The sequence below is a fragment of the Meles meles genome, chromosome 11 (genome assembly GCF_922984935.1).
Source record: "Meles meles chromosome 11, mMelMel3.1 paternal haplotype, whole genome shotgun sequence".
Lineage (NCBI taxonomy): Eukaryota > Metazoa > Chordata > Mammalia > Carnivora > Mustelidae > Meles > Meles meles.
Genome location: NC_060076.1, coordinates 67022549 through 67043473, shown reverse-complemented (window position 1 = coordinate 67043473; position 20925 = coordinate 67022549). Strand labels below are relative to the sequence as shown.

General features: G+C 46.9%; 1 protein-coding gene across 14 annotated transcripts in view; it reads left to right on the top strand.

Annotated features, from left to right (window-relative positions):
• LOC123952764 (aminopeptidase O (putative)) overlaps nt 1-20925 on the top strand; it is a 337543-nt gene that overhangs the window by 173080 nt on the left and 143538 nt on the right. For all 14 annotated transcript variants that reach the window (XR_006820710.1, XR_006820712.1, XR_006820711.1 and 11 more), the window contains exon 6: nt 18436-18625. Coding sequence is in view for 3 of the 14 variants with exons in the window: in XM_046022214.1 (XP_045878170.1) it covers nt 18436-18625 (190 nt within the window). In the remaining 11 variants the exon portion in view is untranslated. The remainder of the gene's footprint in view (nt 1-18435; nt 18626-20925) is intronic.

Below are 20925 nucleotides of genomic sequence, written 5' to 3'. Positions count from 1 at the left end.
ATCACAAGCAACTGCCAACACTCAGACTAACTCAGTCAGACACTGTGTAGAACCATCCATCACCTCTGTCATTTCAGCGGGGAGTGGAGATCAGGGCCCGGGAGGGAAGGGCTGCAGAAGCCCTTGAGTGAGCAGAGAGTAATGCAGGTTGGGGGTGGGGAAAGGATGTGCAGATCTGAATTCGTAAACAAAAACGCAGGAACCAAGAGAGGGAGAGAAGTAAATAACGCAGCACAGACGTAGAGTTGAACTTCCGGCATGGCCCCCTGCTGGACTGTGATCTCTCCCACCACCTTAGTCTCTGCCCCTTTTGTTTGTGAATGTATCCCGAGCACCAAGCACAGAAGCCTGGCACTTAGCAGGCTCTCAGTAAACACCTGCTGAATGAATGGATGGTTCAGCTCCAGTATCTACCCTCTGTGTCCTTTTTGTCCAACCAAGTCTTGTATCAAGAATTTATGTTCTCAGAATGAATTCACTTTGTGAACCATGGAACCGAAGCTGGCCCCGCTGTGCATGTGTCCAGAGTCCCGTTTGAAGAGGGGCTGGAACGCAAGCCTGCTACACACGAGCTTGATGGTCCAGGTCCGTCTTTCCCTCTTTCTGAGTCTTCATTTTCTCACCCGAACAGGGAAAAAAATCCACTGCCCTCAAAAAGCTGTTGAGGTTCAGTTAAAAAGAGAAAGAACAGCTGGATGTGAAGGACCTTTTCAAATTATAAGGGTATTACTATTTATTAATTGAAGAATTTCTCATTTGGGAGGTCACCGATGGGAGACTTAATTTACTGAAGGAAATACAAACACATTTGTGAGTGACATAAATCACTCTGATACATGAGTTTAAGAGCTGAACCTGCAGCCACGTGTGGAACGTGTGGACAACCCTGCTGGGTGACTTCTGTGTGCTGCTTCTCAGTTGTCCCTTAGCTGTCACCTCAGGGTCCTCTCTGCAAAGGAGAAAACTGAAGATCTGAGAAATCTAGTGGTTGGCCCCAGACCCCCGAGCAGTGTGGTCCCAGTGTGAGTCCCAGGGGGCAGGGTCAGCTGCAAAGTGCATTCGACCCTACACATCAGGTTGTTATGGGCAAAGGTGTAGGGGGAAGGGCCTGTTGTGTGCCCCTTACACACACACACACACACATATACACACACATATCCCAGCCTCTCCAGGGCTTCCTCCCTAGCAAGATCTTGGGCCTCAGAGCATCAGTGGACAGGACATCTCTCCTTTCGTCCAACCATGGACCTCCTTTGTAATAACCCCTCTGCAAACTAGAATGCAAGGTATTTTCTCCTTTGAACTGCTGACAAAGGTGTAGGCTCTGTGACGGTCTAGAAAGTGAGCTACCCTGGCCAGCCAGGGACTGAGACGCAGTCTGCAGCCTGTTCAGAGCCTCAGTTACCTTCCTTGCTGTTTGGAAGTGGTGGTTACACCGAATGACTATTAACTACCTTTCCAGCTCTGAAACTCTTTGAACTCCAGGCCTCTTCCTTTCCAACTTATGGAAATTATTTTCCCCATTTTTCCTGAGAGGGGAAGTATAAGACCCCAGGCTGTCTCTAACAACTGCCAAAGCGGCTGGTTTTTAATGGAAAGTCAGCTTCCTTCTCAGGTTGCTTAACATAGCAGAAGCTTCTCGAGAACAGAGAAGCCCAATGTTTCCCCCTAGCTTTTTGACGTCATTTGCCTGTGGGTGGGTTCCCATCCACCGCCACCTCTCCAACCACACCAAATTTTATTGCACAGATTTAAAGAACACACCTCGGTGTGGCAGGCCACCTAAAGAAGCAGTTTAGCTCAGGAGCCCTGCCGCTAAGCTGTGGCCAGGAGAGCTAGTTTTGGTCCAGCCGCGGACTGTGCCAGCATCCCGTCTGGAGGAGTAAATTAGCCATCCTCTCCCTCTGGGCCCCCCGCCAATACAAGCGGACTGTTCCCTTTACACTATCTCATGGGGGATTTGAAGAATCAATTCTAAACACGGACTTGAAAGCACTTAGCAGTCTAAGAGAGAGCATAAGAAGGAGGGACTCACATTTGTGGCGTTTTTCCCGTGTGCTTGTACAAGTCAAGGCACTTGACTTGTATTCTTTATTTAACTCAGCTAGGTAATCATCACATGCAAAACTGTCAAACAATTGCTTTTGAGGCCACTGAGAACCTAAAGCTTATCAAGAAGAGAGTGAACAGAGGGAGAAAAGGAGAAACCAGACCTACCCTAAGCCCCTGAGAAGCACAGGTCTTTGCCATAGTTAACACCGTGCACGTGAAATATAAAAATCGAATTATGTTCATTTGCAACTCGTAACTCTGAGGCCTTAGAAGTACATCCGTTAACACAAATACTTTGCCCTTTTGATGCTTTCAGATGTCAGAAAGTTCAGCCGAGTGATTGCGTCTCTAGCCACTGATAACCTAGAGATGTTCATCTTCCAGTATTTTCCTTTTTAAGCTAAAAATAATTTTGCCGACCCTCCCTAGTATGTGGTTAGGTGATTCGTCTTAAATGTGCACTAGGTGGTAAATCCAGGAGAACTGAACTCCGTCGCCAAAATAAGCAGCGTTGCCCATGACATTATGGAATAAAAACACACACTTGGCTTTGTCTCGCCTGCTTTGAGGCTTCTATGGCCTGGTAACGTGAGCAGTGTTCACGGTGAGGCACATGTGTGGAGATCACGCCACACGGATGCTGTGAGTCAGGTCTGTTCTCAGAAGGACTGAGGTAATGGCTATTAATATTTTATTTCATACATTACTGTGTTTGCTTTTGCAAACACTGTAGTTAAGGTTACCTGCATTGACGTTCCCGCATAACCCAGTTTTTCTTTATGCCAGGTTTTCTTTCCAGAGATGTGTTCAACCCAAAGGTCAATTTGCAGAGCCTTAAAAAAAAATGAATGAACAAGAGAGAAAATTCTAAAACAGTCAGGCATACTGTTAGAGTGATGCACTGAAGATGTGAAACTTTTTCTACTTAGAAAATAGTACGGAATGTTTTCTTTCTCTGCTTTGTTATTTTCCTCCCATGTGAAACTGGTGAACGACGGGGGAAAAAGGGTAATGTGGTTGAAGCTCTCTTTTGGGGTAGCCCTCTGTCAGTGGGAGAAAAGGCCAGATCTTACCAGAGGGAGCATCCCAGTAAGCAGCTGCTGTTACGCGGTGTAACATTTATCTCAGAAGCATTTTGTGGCTGTGGCTGCGGAGGGTGGCATACAGGGATTTCTGCCCTCAGTCACCATGAGCTTCTAGCTTTGCCTCAGCCACCAGTTTTAAGCATGGGGCCTGTGCTCGTTCTGCTGTGACTGGGATTTTGTGAAACGGTTTTGAACAAAATGTCTGTCAGACCTGGGTCTGATGGGAATTTGCCATGGCACAGAGGCAGCTCCCAAAACGGGGAATGAATGAGCTGGCTCTCTGGGTCTTTGTTTTCTCATATGTAAATGAGGAGGCGTGGGTCCCATCCCTTTTGGCTGGACTGTCCAGGGATTCCAGAACCAGTGTCTTACCTAACCCACTTTGGTGTTAGCTTATCTCCCTGGCCCAGCCCATCTCCTACCTGTAAGCCAGATTCTACATAGGCCTTTGAACCCCATGTCCCTGCCCAAGATCCGCTCTTCTTACCCCACCCCACCCCCAATCCCCATGGGCTAATTTCTTTTCCTTTGACAGAGCACCCTACGCTCATCTTTCCTCCTAGCCTCTAATCCTCCATCAAAATGAACCCGTTCTCTTTCCCAGAGCCGTTCCTGGCAGCTGGCTAAACAAATGTGGCATGCATGTTCCTCTTGTGGGCAGTGGCTGTTATCTCCCTCTGGGCCCTGGGACCATATAATACCCAAGTCTAATGGGGGTTGACTCTGTTATGGAAGGGTCAGGCATCTATGCGAGACTGGGTTGCTGAAATCACATCACCCGATTGGGGTTCCAGCTTCTCTGCTGTGATGTTCCAGGCTCATTCCCTCTGGCTTGCAGGTGCAGACATGGGTCTTAGGTGGTCACAAGCCATACGGCATGTCAGCTGCACATCAGCTCTGCCTCCCTCCTGTCTCCTTGCTCTGGCCACTCCTGCTGCTGCTTTTGACTTCAGGATCTGTTCCTGACCTGAGACACCTGGCTGCACACTGAGCTGGTGCAGGCCAGGATGCGGGGGGCGGAGGGGGCCACTGATCAGGGGCACCACTTTCTGAGGACAACACACTGTCATTTGCCCCGGACCTATCTTCTGCACTTCCAGTGTGAGATGCAACGGTGTTTCTAATTCTCTGCTGTTTAAGAAGTATGGAAATTTTCAAAGATCTTGTGGCAGCTCCCAACATCTCCGCAGAGAAGGATCTTGGGTCAGGGAGGGACAGTCTATAGGATGAGCCATATGAGATTGCCCATTATGGGGTGTTGAAAATGCTTAAGTATCAGCAGTTTCATATGGGTCATCCCAAAAGTGGAAAAGATGGAGGAGAGTCAGGGCCTTGTCCTATTGTATTTGCCTAATCAGCATGCTGGATTTTGCTTAGAGGATGTCAGTATTCTACATCAAAGAACCTTATCGTAGATGCTATTATTACTACTACTGCTTATGCTACTACCACTTGCCCCTTTAGAAACAACTGCTAGTAGTAGAGAGATGGTTAACCTACCCCTACCCCCCAGGAGGCACCGCTGCCCTGGCCCCAGGCCCTGGTTTTCCGACTTTGGAATTAGTTCTTTAAAACAAGCTTTCCTGGATGGATGGATGGATGGATGGATGGATGGATGGATGGATGGATAGATAGATCGATCGATCCTGGATATCAGCCCTTTGTCTGTATTGTCATTTATGAATATCTTCTCCCATTCCGTGGGTTGCCTGTTGACTGTTTCCTTTGCTGTGCAGAAGCTTTTGATCTTGATGAAGTCCCAAAAGTTCATTTTTGCTTTCGTTTCCTTTGCCTTTGGAGACATATCTTGAAAGAAGTTGCTGTGCCCAATGTCAAGGATCTATAAAGAACTACTCAAACTCAACACACATAAAACAGATAATCATGTCAAAAAATGGGCAGAAAACATGAACATGTCTCCAATGAAGACATACACATGGCTAACAGACACATGAAAAAGTGTTCATCACCACTAGCCATCAGGGAGATTCAAATTAAAACCATGTTGAAATACCACCTTACACCAGTTAGAATGGCTAAAATTAACAAGACAGGAAACAACGTGTGTTGGAGAGGATGTGGAGAAAGGGGAAACCTCTTACACTGCTGGTGGGAGTGCAAGTTGGTGCAGCCACTTTGGAAAACAGTGTGGAGATTCCTTAAGAAATTAAAAATAGAGCTTCCCTATGACCCTGCAATTGCACTGCTGGGTATTTACCCCAAAGATACAGATGTAGTGAAAAGAAGGGCCATCTGTACCCCAATGTTTATTGCAGCAATGGCTACGGTCGCCAAACTGTGGAAAGAACCAAGATGCCCTTCAACGGACGAATGGATAAGGAAGATGTGGTACATATACAAAATGGAGTATTATGCCTCCATCAGAAAGGATGAATACCCAACTTTTGTATCAACATGGATGGGACTGGAAGAGATTATGCTGAGTGAAATAAGTCAAGCAGAGAGAGTCAATTTTCATATTGTTTCACTTATTTGTGGAGCATAAGAAATAACATGGAGGACATGGGGAGATGGAGTGAGAACAGAATTGGGGGAAATTGGAGCAGGAGATGAACCATGAGAGACTGTGGACTCTGAAAAACAATCTGAGAGTTTTGGAGGGGAGGTGGAGTGGGGGGTTGGGTGAGCCTGGTGGTGGGTATTATGGAGGGCACATATTGCATAGAGCACTGGGTGTGATGCATAAACAATGAATTCTGGAACACTGAAAAGAAATTTTAAAAATAAATAAAAATTAAAAAAAAAAAGTAAAACAAGCTTTCTCCTCCTCCCTGTCTCATCTTGTTGGACCAGCATGGTTAGTTTCAGCGATAAGGGATGTTAAGTGATCAATGGCCTCCAACAATGTGGCTGCCACAGTTTCATTTTTGAAATGTCATGGCAATAAAAAAGCCATTTGCTAATAAAAGGTGGGATTCATTGCCGAGTGGTGTTCTGCCCATGCTGTCACTGCCTCACCCAGATTTCTCAGAGCTGCCGCTGGCTCGGTGTCGTAGCTGTATGATGTCATTTCAGTCATAACGTAATTTTCCAGCTGGCCAGGATGGAAAAGGGGTTTGTTATAGTGGCATGTTTTCCACTGTGTCTGAAGGAAAATGAAGCTGGCATGGATATATGACAATATCAGTTCTGTTTTTACAGGTGTCTGGAAGGTACAAGGTACCTTTCACTTGCAATAGAAATGTGACTCTAAGGCAAAAGAAATTAAAAAAAAAAACCACCTTTTCCTCAAGAGATTTAAAATTTAAAATACACACGTAATTGGTGTTGGAAACTGGCCTGGAGTACACTCAGCTTGAGGGACTAGGGGAAGGCTGCCCTATCTCTGGTCTTCTTCCTGTCCCTACCAATAGGGCTCTGGCTGAATCTTTGCCTTGATTTTTCCAAGAAGAAAATGACCACCTCCCAACATGCTTGTTTGTCTCTCTTTTTTTTTCACTTTTCACTGAAGTACACTATCTTGCAGAAGAGTACGCAACTTAAGTGTACAGCTTTGTTGAATGTTCATAAATTGACTATACCTTTGTAACTAGCACCCTGATCAAGAAGCAGAATGTGGGGGCACCTGGGTGGCTCAGTCATTAAGTGTCTGCCTTGGACTCAGGTCATGATCCCAGAGTCCTGGGATCGCCCCGTATCAGGCTCCCTGCTCAGCGGGAAGCCTGCTTCTCCCTCTCCCACTTCCCCTGCTTGTGTTTCCTCTCGCTGTGTCTCTCCCTGGCAAATAAATAAAATCTTAAAAAAAAAAAAAAAAAAAAGAAGAAGAAGAAGAAGAAAGAAACAAAGTGTGACCTATGCCCCAGAAGACCCCCCTCTCTGCCCCTTTCTGGTCACCTCCCACCCGACACACACGAGACCCAATGTCCTGACTTCTAAAAGCAGTGAGACTGGTGTCAAACTTCTGACCTGCAGAACTGTGAAATGATAGATTTGTGTCGTTTTAAGGCACTGCATCTATGGTCATTTGTTAGAGCAGCACTAGTAAACACGGATGCGGTTGTTAATGGGAGAGCCACGAGTCAAACCCAGGGCTCTATCCCCAAAGCCTGAGTTCTTAAAAACCACCATAACATAACAGCATTGCCTTTAGCTTTAATGGGTTTTCCGTCTTTCCTGGAGGCTAAGAAAGTAAAGGAAAATCCCAAATGTCAGCTAGCATCAGGTTAATTTGGGAAATAGGTAGAGTGTGTCCTTGAAGGACATCAGCTTGCCCATCCTACAAGTCCGCATGTTCAAATTGCCTCCAGCTAGAAAAATACGAGATACATTACTAAAACTTCCATGTGAATTCTTTTTAGCGCATTATTTCTTCTGAAAGAATTTGCGTTCTAAAAGACGCAATGAATGGCTCTCTAACATCTCTGAGAGGGAGGGTTGCACGAAGATGCTGTAGCCAGCCCTACACCCACAAGAACCCCCATCTTCCAGCTGCCTCGGCCTTGGGATCAGATAAAGCCAAAGAGCCTCTTCCCAGTGCTGCCTTATAGCTTGGGGTAACCAGTGAGATGGAGTCTGCTATAGACCTTCTAGGGCACATTTTGCTTTCTTGATTAAAGGGATAGATATTGCTGGCACAGCACCCCTTTTCTCCCACCTTTTTGTTCTATGTTAAATATGAATGTGGTTCCTGGAGCTGTGGTAGCCAACTTGGGAACAAGAGGGGGGAGGCCTGAGGATGAGAGTGAACACAGTAAGAACTGCTGGCAGAGTGGATGATAGAAAGATCCAGAGCTGTGATGGCATGGCTGAGTTACTGAGCCAACCCCAGCAACCACCCTCTTCCGGGGGTCTTGTTTTAGGGAGGATGAGACCCTCCCCTTGTGTTTGCCAGCCCAAGTTGTCATTTCTGTTGCTTGCAGCTAAACATACTACAAACAGATCCAGGTGTCTTTCACAAGACCAGAAGGCAACCGCCCAGCAATGGGCCCATGGGCACCAAGAATTACTTAGGAGAGGAACTCTTGTGACCCTCCCCTACACTTCCAGCATGGTGAACACAACGGAGAGAAATGGGAATTAACTATAGATATCCAGTAAACACGGAACTTCCGTTTGGAAAGAAGAAAGGGAACAACTAGGAATTTTAAACGAAAAGCATAGTTAAAAATCAGGAGACTGGAGGGCAAAACCTTTTATTTGTTTATTTTTTTGTTTCTGGTGCAGTTTATTACCTTTTAAAGGGAAATGCTGTTAAGTTCAATATGTCTGAGAATGACCATCTGCCCCATACTTTCTAGGACCACCCTGGAAAATATGAGACATATTGTCCCTTTATATCCTTGGGCATGCTATGTTAGTCTATTTGTGGAGTCAAATAAAGATGAGGGGATATGGCTATTGTTCTTAAAGGCAAAGTTATTTATGAACACTCCCCCCCCCAGCCAGGTGATCCCTTATCCTTAATGGCATTTATTGATGCAGATGAGTACTTTCAAAAATTCAGAGAGACATTGACTTTGTAAGCAACCACTAAGAAGATCTCTGACCGGATAAAGATAACTCAGGCAGGCTAATCCTTTCAGCAAAGGTGGTGATATATATTGTGGCAGCTGAATGCTTCTTGACAGCCTAACAAGAACAATCAGCAAATTCATTCATTTAATTCATGAATTTCCTTTCTATTTACACTTTCAACAAACATGCCAGCTGTTTGCTTAGCTAACAAGCTCTGCCTTCATTATAAGCCATTAGTGACTAGTATTAATTGAAACTGTGTTTGGATTTCAAAAATACAATAAACCTAATTAATGCCATGCTTAGTAGTATGGAATTTGTAGTGACTGACTTGAGGGAGGCTGAAATTTGGTTTTGACTTTGGCCCCTCCGTGGAGCAAGAGTTTGCTAAACTGTTTTCTAGACACGAACCAGGTTGATAGAATTTTTCATAAGGAAAACTAAATAAGAGATTAAGTCTACCTGCTTCTAAGGAGTCAGGCAGCAAATTTAAATGAGTGCGTAGCAGAGCATCTCTTAGAACACTTGGTCTTCTCTACCCACTTTTAATGGAGACACGGGTAGAAGAAATATTTTTGCGGGATACCTGGGTGGCTCAGTCGTTAAGCATCTGCCTTTGGCTCAGGTCATGATCGTGGTCCTCGGATCAAGCCCCACACGGGGCTCTCTGCTCTGTGGGGAGCCTGCTTCTCCCTCTCCCACTCCCCCTACTTGTGTTTCCTCTCTCATGTCTCTCTGTCAAATAAATCAAATCTTTAAAAAAAAAAAAAAGAAATATATTGCCTTTCTCTTAATCCTGCTATAAGAAAGGAGGAGAAGAAAACACACCTGATTATAAATAAATGGACAGAGCCAGTGATGAGGAGACAGAAAGTGGGGGGAGGGGGGGTGGAGTCTGAGGGCCTGGGGCCCTCTCTGAAAGGGCCAGCTGCTAATCAGCTGCAGCCTCTGACCCAGACTGTGCAGATGGGGGCCCAGTGATCTGTTCTAACAAGCCCTCCAGGTAGGGTTGCCAGGTTTAGCATGTATTGCATGGGATAGGACATGCACTAAGAATTATTCATTTTTTATGTGAAATCCGGATTTAACTGGGTGTCCTGTATTTATCTAGCAACGCCACCTCTAAGTGATTCCGAAGCACACTGATACTGATCAAGTGAAACCAGATGAGCCAGGCTGCCTGTGTTTGAATCTGCTTCGATGTGGATTAACCGTGGGATCTTTGGACAAGCGATTGACTTCTGTGACTTAGTTTCTTTGTGTATAAAATGGGGTTGATGATAATAACAATACTGTGTCCATCCTGGCCTTGTTGTTAGAACTGAATGGCTTAGTGAAGGTGGAGTAAGCAGAATGGTGCCTGGGAGAGAGCAAGCGTGTCTTAAGAGTTTACCGGCCTCATTAATAGTTTGTTTTTCCTCTTCTTCCCCACCCCCCCACCTCCTTTTTTACCACCATGGACCAACCATTAGAGACAACCTGAACTCTGCTTCCTCTAATTCTGTCTTCCTGGATCTACCTACCTTTGGTTCAGTTAGAGATCTGGTTCTGTTAAGCCATGCCCCAAGGCGGCTCGGCTGCTTGTTCTGACACAGAATAACCCTCCTACTTTGAAAGCTAGCTGACAGCGTGGCTGTCTGGCAGGAGGACGCTGTCCTGTGCATGGACATCTGCTTCCAGGACTCACTCTGTCTGTCTGTGGTGCCCTGCCATGCCTGGGCCTCTGGCCGTCCAGACCCGCCTTTCTGCCTCACGTGTGCTCTCAGCAGCCTCCGGCACAGCACTTAGATATCTTTCCGACCACATCTTGAGATTTCAGATTCCCGGAGTGCCTCTCGGTTGTGGAAGCAACGGGTGACCTCCCCACCCCCACCACCCACCAGTTACATTTCTGAGTCCTCTTTGGGAAATCCCCACCATTTCTTTTTCTAGACAAGGAACATGGGAAGACGTGATTTGTGGACCCAAAGAGTGTTCACACCGTATTTCAAAGGAAACCCGTGACCACACACTTCTTACTGGGGGTTGTGCAAGCCACCTGAACATGTTCCTTCATGAAGCAGCTTCCCATCCTTCCACACGGCCACAAATGACAGACTTATCTGCACAGCAAAAACCAACCGGATGAGCTATTATGGTTCTCAGGCACGCCATTTTGTTGCTGTTCTGGGAATGAAGCAAAATGTGTTATTTTATTAAATAAAGATTTCCCCTGTATCACAGGGAAAGCTAATTTTATTAGCTCTTTTTATGGGAACAAACATCATCACCCTGGTGGGGAGGACGGGAGCAGGAGGGGGACGAGGGAGTGGAGGGAATCACATTTTGTCATCCGTGTGCTCCAGTGGAGGCTGTCACTGTGTTTTCATTGGTAATTACTTACCAGAAGAGTTCTCCAGATCCTGCAGAGAGTGCACAGCTCTCGGCTCTTAAGTAATTTCGTGATTCAAAAGACGTGCTCGGCTGCAGTAAATACTGTTCTTATAATTTTGATATGGGTGGGTCCGTGGTGTCCAAAGCCCCGTGTTTGGTAACTTCAAAAAAAGTTGTCTCTGTGTTCTCCTCTGTGAGAAGGCAGAGACCGCTTAGGTGCATGCTATGACTCAGAAGGAAAGAAGTCCAAATATAGTTGGATCATTCAAATACTAGCCTCTGATTCCTTAGCTTTAAAACCTGAGACATCCACTTGTAGCTTTATTTCGCTTTTTAGAGGAGCTGAACCACTAGATACCAATGACTGCCACCATCCTCTGGTCGGGTGGCCCGAGGTACAGGTAGCCGATTGTTAATAATGGGGTGCTAGTGCTGCCCGCATTTAGCATGCAGGGCTGAGGTCTAGACAGCGTTCGCAATGGGCGATTTGCCCGGCCGGGCGGAAGGGCAGTGTCCACTGCTCTGCTTTTCGATAGCGAAGCACTCTGCCAAAGACGGCCTGTTTTCTTGAGTCAGAAGTGGTCTCTGTTTTGTCGCCGCCATGCTATTATTTTCCCCATTAGCAATATGCCTAAGGTCAATGCTAAACCAAATTATGAGGCAGGCAAAAATGTTTCGGTGTTACCGAGCGCCACGCCTTCTTCCCTCCTTGTGCCTCACTAGGAGCCCCCTCTCTCCTAGCTGTCATCTGTGCTCAGCTTTTGAGCCATTCCCCATCTTCCATGAGCATCCATCCTGAACCCTGGTAGGATACAGATCTCAGTTATTACCACCTCCGTGTGCAATGAAAGCATAAGCTTCTTCCCTACGATAACTGCTTTAAACCAGAGATGAGAAAATTTTAACCCCTGTCCATAGGTTGGTTTGTTTTGACATGGTGTTTATAAAAATTGCTGCGTATTTCCCTCTATTGTTTTCTACTTCCCCGTTATAGTTACCTGTTGCCCTACATCTTTATCACTCCCTAATCTATTTCCTTCATCCTGTTATTCATCTCCCAACTTGTTGTCTACTTCCTCCTTCCTTTTGTTATCTGCTTTCCTCGTTTTATCTGTTTCCCACCTCTCGGTGTCCCCTTTCCCATTTCCGTGTCCCTTTCCTCTTTTCCTTGTCTCCTTCCCCACCATCTCCTTGTCTCCTTCCTCCCTCCTTATCTACTTCCCCCATCTCCTTGACTCCTTTTCCCTCTCCTTGTGTTTCCCCCTCTTCTTGTATTTTTCCTCCTCTCCTTTCTGTTTCCCTCATCTCCATGACTCCTTTTCCCTCTCCTTGTTTATTTCCCACTCCCCTTTTCCTTCTTCTATTTCCTCATCTCCTTGTCTACTTCCCTCATCTTTTTATCCACTTCCCCCATCTCCCACATCGCTCATTTTATTATGTTCTTGACTCCTGTCAACCTTTGAGTTTGTGATCTGCTTTAAACCCTCTCTTCTTGGAAAAAAAAAAATCAGAGGATTGTTCGGGGCAGTGAAACTACTCCCTGTGCTGTGTGATGCTGTAATGGTGTTCACATTCATACATTTGTCCAAACCAATAGAATATAGCACGCCAACAGTGAACCTCAATGTAAACTATAGACTGTGATAATGATGCATCAGTGTAAGTTCATCAATTGCAGTAACAAACAGCGCCATTTTGGTGGGGCATGTTGATAGTAGGGAAGGTTAGAAATGTGTGGGTAGAGGGAGTGTATAGGAACTCTCTGTATCCTCTGCTAGTTTTGCTGTAAACCTAACACTGCTCTAACAAATAATGTCTTTTTAGGAAAAAGAAATGTTCGGCTTTAGTAAAAATGGGTGGGAGATAGAGGCCAGGGAAAGTCTGGTGTGTTGCTCTTCTTAGACTCCCGGGGAATAGCCTCAGCACCTTTGCACCTGCTTGTCTATCTAAGCATCCCCTTGAGGTGTTTCATGAGGAACTCCTGCCCTAGGACAGAGTTTGGGAGAATGAGGTGTTACTTTAGGAATTTAGGTCCTTTGAGGATATCAGAAGTGGAGTAGTGAGGTTTTTCTTGCTTTGTCCCCTATCCCTTCCATCATCACTCTCCTTCCTACAAGGAAGAGGCTGAAGCTCTGTGATCAAAAGGTCTGGTAACCTTGGGCCAGTCTGGCTCTGACATAGATACAGGGAACAGAGGTCCCAGGGCATGGCTGGTGGCTTCCCTTGGGTGGACCGTGAAGATGGAGTTCCAACAAGGGCCTCATTGCACCATTGGGCTTGAGCTAGCACAGAAGGATGGGAGTCCAGAAGTTACAGGTCTAAATGCAATGACCCTGGGCCAGTTGATCAGAGTAAGGCTTCAGGGTCAAGACCATATGAGTAGAAAAACTCCATTACTTGCCAGCTATGTGACCTTGAGCTAGTCACTTTACCTTTCTCTACCTCACTTCTATAATCTGTAAAATGGTGATAATAAAATCTATCTCCTGAGGTCATGAGGTAGGTCAAATGGGATGATGTGTGTAACAGACCATGCCTCAAACCCAGCAAATGCTCAAGTGATAGGAGTCTTTAGAAGGAAAGTGCATTTTTGGTAGAAATCTCGGGAATGTGGCCCTGGGCGTTCTCTTAGTCACTCTCTGCTCGGTTTCTGTTGGCAGTTTCAGCCAAAATCCATTTAGGTAGATGAGTCGATGTTTTATTGCCTATTTGCCATTCAAAATTTTTAAAGGAAAACTTATACTTAATGCTACCCTTTACTTTCAAGCCTAAATCCCACTGTTGATTAGATATAGTGAGTTTTCTTCCAAGTTTTTAGAGCTGGTTTCTACCTCAAACTCCTGAAAGTCCCTGTCCCCAAAAGAACATTCTCTCATCTTACGTAGCTCCAGTTTGAAGACAACTCTGTGTGGCCACAGTGGGATGCCAGATGAGGCAAATGGAATGAAACTAGTTCCTACTGAGCGGTCTCAGAGCCAAGTGGGAGCAGGGGCTCTCGAGGTCATGTGGGGCACCCCTTTGCCTTTGGGACCACAGATGCATCCCCTACATTAGGCTGCATGTAGGAGTGGGAGACTACAGCAATTCACTGCAGAGAAGAGGGGCCCCACGTTGAGCATTTTGGTTTGTAAACACATTGGTTGACCTGCTTGCCCTCATCACATCACAGCTTATGAAGAGAAAACCCATTCTGAATCTTAGGGAGTGGTACCTAACTAAGATTTGTCCTCCCTTGCCGATTGCCCCAGGCTACCATGAGTCCTACTTTGAATTTTCCAAATTAGATTAGCAAGTAATTAAGTCATGCAAGCAAAAGTAGCTTTCACAGGATCAGGAGAGCAAAGCTCTCCAGTTTGACTCTGGGTGGGGGGGGAGGCGGAAAGGAGCCCCTGTTCCCCTTGTTTCCTGGCTTATTCTTCCTCTCCATAATGGGATATGGGGGTCCATGTATTGTTGAGATTGTGAAAAAGTTTGAATCACTAAGAAGTTCAAGCTTGAGGAGCGTAAAAGTCAGTTTCCTGGATGTGCTTCCCAGGGATCTGTACAAAAAGTGAATCTGCACCCCCCCTGGGAAATTGGGATCAGCTCCAGTATCATGGGAGGGGTGGCCTGGGGCTCTTTTTGTCCTCAACCAAAAGCCGTTTCCTGTCCTCTTGGTCACACCACGACTGAGGCAGCAACACAGAGCTGGAATCGGTAAGTGCTGGATCTCTCCCTGGGCAGCAGGATGGGCCGTACTGGTCGCATCTCCCTGGACAAAGCTGAAATAAATTACAGAACAGCCCCTGCTTAAGATCTGATGAAATTCTCCATTTCCGCTCCAAATTGAATTCCTCCCGAAGGATTGGAGCGGCTCTTGAGAGTAATGAAGGCACTCCTTCCTCCTCTGCTAGAAGCATGTTTTAAATTAACAGACACAGCCTTCTAATCTGGGTGGGGAGGTAGCTTTAGGAACAGTCTTGAGAAGCTGTTTTCAGGCCAGAAATGATATTTTTTAATCTCGAGGGGCGAGGCAGCAGACATCCAACACCTCTGGAAGGAGCAGCCCCCCTGGTGGTCTCCTGGGAAAGAATGAGAACACGTGTCCTGCTGTCGCTCTGTGCTGGCCCCCTGCTCTGTCCCGCTGTCCTCCTCGACCACTTGTAGTGAAAGGGAATTTATGATGGAGAATACGAACTCCGGGGGCTGATGCTTTCTGAAAGTTGAAAGTCCATCTCTTATTTGGGAAAAGTGATAAATTCTGTGAATTTTAAAAAAAGAAACCTGTTTTTAGGATGAAGATATCATTGAAGTGATTATCTTCCATCCTCTGCAATGATGAATCAACAATTTGACATTTGTAGAGGCAGCCGACACAGGCCCTTTCAGGGGAAAACAAGAAAACCTGTTTTCCAATGGGTCTTGTCAGAGTGAAGACGGATGACCTGCTGGCTGATTAGGACCATGAATAAGGCTCTGAGAACTCGAGAATGTGTGAGGAACCCAGGGCTGAAACTTATAAATCAAGGTTAAGGTAGAAGTAGAAAATTCTAAACATCCATTCTATCTTGAAGGTGGGCAGGAAGTAGATTATCTGTTCGTAAAGGAATATTTAATATTACTCCTTGAAATGAGCTTAAGAGCATTATCCTTTTCCCCACTCACTGTTGAAAAAAGGCAGTGTAAAAAAATCCTACTTGACAGGAGAAATTCTGACTTTTAGGGTCAGAAGGAGAGGAGGAAATTCTCCTTGAAAATAAATTCTGTTGGTTCTTTTATGTCAGAATTTTGTTAATAGCCCTCGAAGGTTATCAAAACCTGACTCCATGTTTTTAATCTAGTTTTTTTTTTTTTTAAGATTTTCTTTATTTACTTGACAGACAGAGATCACAAGTAGGCAGAGAGGCAGGCAAGAGAGAGAGGAGGAAGCAGGCTCCCCGCTGAGCAGAGAGCCCCGACATGGGCTCCATCCCAGGATCCTGAGATCATGACCAGAGCCAGAGGCAGAGGCTTTAACCCACTGAGCCACTCAGGTGCCCCTTTTAATCTAGTTTTAAGGAGGAAGCCATTTCCTTCATAGGGAAATAGGACCCCAGAGTAGCCCACAGATAAAACCCAGCCTCGGAGGGCGGACTCCACTGAAGGAGGATTTGGGGTCTGGTTCTCAACTGGAAAATTGCTTTTCAGGGAGAAGGTCGTGATTTCCACTGATAATAGGGTCCCTTATATCAAGTGAAACGCCCTTCCTTCCCACCCAGGGGGACATTTCAGCTTTGATCTTTCTCAGAAGACAGTAGGAAGTACAGTTATTCCCCGCTAGAAAGAAGGGGATGGGGATGGGAAGTGGGAGTATAGGATTCCAGCCGTGCAGGTCCATCCTGAGCCCAGCCGAGACGCACTGGGGCCCCGGACCTGGTGGCGTCCAGGCAGGTGGGGAAGGAGGTCTGATGGAGACAACAAAGGCCATTGGAGGGAAAAGATTAAAGGGCAGGAAAACGCACAGCCACCCCCCACCACCACCACGCAGCTGCTTTCGTGCATTCCTTCAGGCTCTCTAGACTTTGATATTTGCATAAACGGGCCTTGGCTAGGTTTCCACTCTGGGACAGAACAGGGAGCAGTCACCGGGGACATGGGAGGCTTTCTCTTGGTGATCTGTCTGGCTGTGATTTCAGCCATTAGCTTGTGTAACCTCCCTGGGTTGAGCGGACGGGTCAGCCCTCCGGTCCCTGTCACTGGGTGCACACCGTCTGTGTCTCTGGCCTGGAGACCCTTCGGCCACAGGCAGGCTCCTCTTGGAGCCTGTTTACAAGGCCTGCAGTTACTTCTGTTTTGTTTTAGCCAAAAAGGGTGAGGTGCTGCCAGCAGTATGTCTGGAATGTTATTTACTTGGTACATTTCTGTGGCTTTTCTTTGTAGCGCTGCACAGGCCAGAGCAAGGGGTCATTGACTTGCAAATGCCAGGTTTCGCAGTTTGTCTTCTCCGTGGGGTGACTTTCTCAGTGAGAAGGAGGTTAGTTAGCTCCTGTGTCTCTGGTCCTTTCTCCCCACCTGCCTTCTTTCATCTGTCCTTCCTTCCACCAGTGCTCCCTCCTGTCCTCCCCTCTTTCCTGCTTCCCTTTTTTCTGAGTGAGTGCACTGAACTACTGTACTCCTCCTCCCTCCCCCCATGTCCTAAATGCCCCCAGTGCACTTTTAATTCCTGGGGTTTCTGGTGGACTGCCGAGGGCCTGGCAGGCGCTTTTCATTTGCGTGCCTGCCCTGTTATTATTTCACATGAAAGCTGTCTCTTTTGGCACACGTGGCTCCTGTGATTTCAGTGGAGCTCTTGGAGCTGAATGGGCGATGTTGTGCAAGGGAAGTACAGGTGGGGCGTTCTCTACTGGTGGCCGTGGGGGCGGATGACAGATCCGCGCAAGGTCCTGGCTTGTGCAGAGCCAAGGTGAGAGCAAACAAATGGCTTCCGAAGGAAGGAACCAGGGTGCGTGGTTTCTTAATTCGGGAGGTTTCACAACTGTTCGAGTTCAATTGATAGAGGAGAGGTTTTTTGTTTTGGTTTTTGGTTTTTTTAAGAGCAATTCTTCATTTACTCAAACTGTAAACAAGTCCCAGATCAATGAGCAATGTGGAAGGGGGATGCATGGAAGGTTTTCTGTCCGCCTCTTGTTTTCAGCCTCCCTTTCTCCCACTTCTTCTATGCAGTTCTAATCGTGGTATTTGGGGCTTTAAAACAAGGTATGGAAAATGAGATTAGATAAATCTCTCCAGGTGGTACCAGCCCTGGGGCCGTTTGCACACCTGGGTGGGTTACCTTTCCCCCACCCCCTGCCCGAATTTTCTTATGTCCTGTGTGTGTATTAGCATCTACAGAGAGATGAGACCTTTGAAAGCTTTGCCTTACGGAGACTCGGCCTTTCTCCGAGTCTCTCAGACACCTCGCCCATCCACCACACCTGTTAGCATGTTCACTCCATAGCCAGCCCCAGTCTGCGATGGAAAATTTTGGTCCCATTCTTCTCAGCTTTTCCTGTCCTTCTGCATGACTTTGCCATTTGCGTGTAAGCTGCCTGGATTTTTGGCTGAAGGGGGTTCTTTGATCACTCTCTTGACAGTATGGGCTTCACATTCTCACACCTGCTCTTCTTTTACAGTCCAGATTTCAGAGTAAATGCTTCCATCGCCTTGTCATTTCTTGGGTATAAAACTTGGGTGCAGGTTACTGATTACGGGTAATAGCCTTTGGATGACAGAGACAACTGCTTGGCACAAACAGCCCCCTGAACCGCTGCCAGAAACGTAAACTGCCACTTTATTTATTTCTGAAAGCATCTAAGCTGCAAGCCGATCGGTCATGATCTAGCATGCACATGATAATAACAGGCTCGCGGGGCTGGGAAAGCCGCCCCATGGGGCAGCCGCGAGGGCAGGCTCTAACAAGACTCCTGTGTGTTTTCTCCCCCATTATCCACAGCCCACACATCATCTTCCTCTCTCAGAGCGTCTTGACAGGAACGAGCCATCTCTGTGGGACCCGGCTGTGCCATGAAATCGCTCACGCCTGGTTCGGCCTAGCCATCGGGGCCCAGGACTGGACGGAGGAGTGGCTGAGTGAAGGGTTCGCCACTCACTTGGAAGATGTGTTCTGGGCTGCAGCACAGCAGGTGGGTTTACAGTGACCCTAAGCATTTCCCGACCCGGAGTCAAGAGTCTGTTCGCAGGCATCTGTTCACATTCCACAGATTAGGAGAGGGCTTCTTGTGCGCTAGGACTACGCTGGATGCTGAGCCACCGGCGGGGTTGTGGGGGGTTCTCCCTGTAAGGATGGGTGAGAGGTCAGCAATGCAGACAAACACATCCCTACCATGTCCGGTGGTGAGAGCTGTGAAGGCCAGTGAGGCTGGGCAGAGAGTCGGGGGTGATCTCAGTTTTAGAAGGCACCACGAGAAGGCCCCTTGGATGGTGGACATTTGAACAAAGACTAGAATAGAAGGTCATCCCATGACGTGACCACTGGTTATGGTTGTGGTGACACCACCAACTTGTGTCTAGTTTGTTGGTTTTTTTTTTTTTTAAATAATAAGATGAAAATTTACATCAGGAGGCATAATTTCAGATGTCTTCTGGCACGTAATGAAGAATAAAGTGGGGGCGCCTGGGTGGCTTAGTGGGTTAAAGCCTCTGCCTTCGGCTCAGGTCATGATCCCAGGGTCCTGGGATCGAGCCCCACATCGGGCTCTCTGCTCCATGGGGAGCCTGCTTCCTCCTCTCTCTCTGCCTGCCTGTCTGCCTAGTTGTGATTTCTCTCTGTCCAAAAAAAAAAAGAATAAAGTGGCTGCTGTCATAGGTTAGGGCGTGCGGAGGGCTAAGACAAGCTGACAGTCTCCTCTGAGCTGGGACCAAGGGTGGTGGGGCTGGCTGGAGGGCGCAGTGGAGCCTGGACTCCTGGTTGTTTAAAAGGAAGTTCTAAATCTGGATTTTTAATGAAATTTAGTAATTTAAAAAATCCTATGCCAACTAAACAAACAACCTCTACTTTAAAGAACTGACTGCCAGTTCTAATGAGGATATGGCAGCTAAACAGCCTCCTGCTTATTTTTCCGTTCCTAATATTTGATCAGTCTTTTCCCTGCCATCCCCACCCTTTCCATACTGGATTAGTTAACATTTTCTGAAATCCTCAAGTTTGTGCATACCTGTATGCTTCTGTTCAAGCTCCTCCTGCCTGTTGAAATCCTGTTTATTTCTCACTAACCAGCTCAAGGTCACCTTCTCTGGGTAGCCCAGGCCGATCATTCCACTCATAATACTTACTCTTCTAGAAGCTGTGAACTCCCACAGTATCTAGTACTTACCTCTTTTGCCTCGCTTCCTTCTCCCTCCTGTCCTCACATAGACTGTGACCTCTTCCAGAGTGGAGCTGCAGTTTTACTCACCCTCTCACCCCCCTCTGCACCTTGGCCGGCAGCATGTGCACCTGTGTCACCTGCCACACGGTGAAGAGAGGCCATGTGGCAGATTTAGGCAAGGTTGTGGGGTTTGGTGTCGGACCAGGCAGGGAATCCCAGCCCTGCTGTGGACCAGCTCTGTAGGTTTAGGTAGGTTACATAGCCTCGCTGGCCCTCCGTTACCTCATTTGGAAAATACGTGTAAGGATGTGCAAACTGGCGCAGTGAATGGGTTAATTATGAATGACACATGGACCTCGTGCGGGAAATGCCGGTTCTCTTTTTCTCCTCTTTCTCTTCCTATTTTCCACCACCTGACTGATGCACAATAGGCATTGAGCAAGGGTTAAATAGGCCATTATAAGCAAGCCCTATTGTCATCCCTTCTCTGAGATGCTTCTGTTCTGAGACAATCAGATTTGTGCTGTTCTTGGTAATCGTGAGTATATTTTAGGCATCTAACGATGATCTCTCTGTCCTTTATCTGCCGTCTCCCCAAAAAGCACTCCTCGTCGCCTTGGCCCCTGCCCACATTTCCAGAGGGTCAGTCCTGAGTCTCATTGCTTGGGTCCTTCTTCTTACTGCCCTGAATATGGCCATCATCACTAATAGAGGCATGAAGCCGGTCTGGCCTCATCCCACAGCTGCATACCTTCGATGTGTCTGTTCCCTGCCAGACCTGTAGGGATAAAAGGATGAGTGAGATGCAGCCCTGCTCTGAAAGAGGTCAGGGTTTAACTGTGAAGATAAGAAAAGCACACAACAGAAGGAAGAAGAAAATAAGTTGGGAGAGAGAGGCAAATACCAAATATTGTATGAGTTCAAAGGTGGGAGAGCTCAGGCCTGAGCAGATCCAGAAAGTCTTCTGGGAGAAGGCGACTTCTGACATGGGCCTCAAGGTAAAGTAGGAATTGAGGTCTCTCTGCTGCTCCTTTTCCCTTAACCTGACATAGGAGACAAGCCATCTCGCTATCCTTTAGGGTCTAGGCAGTATCTCTTCAAGATGTGAAAGCACT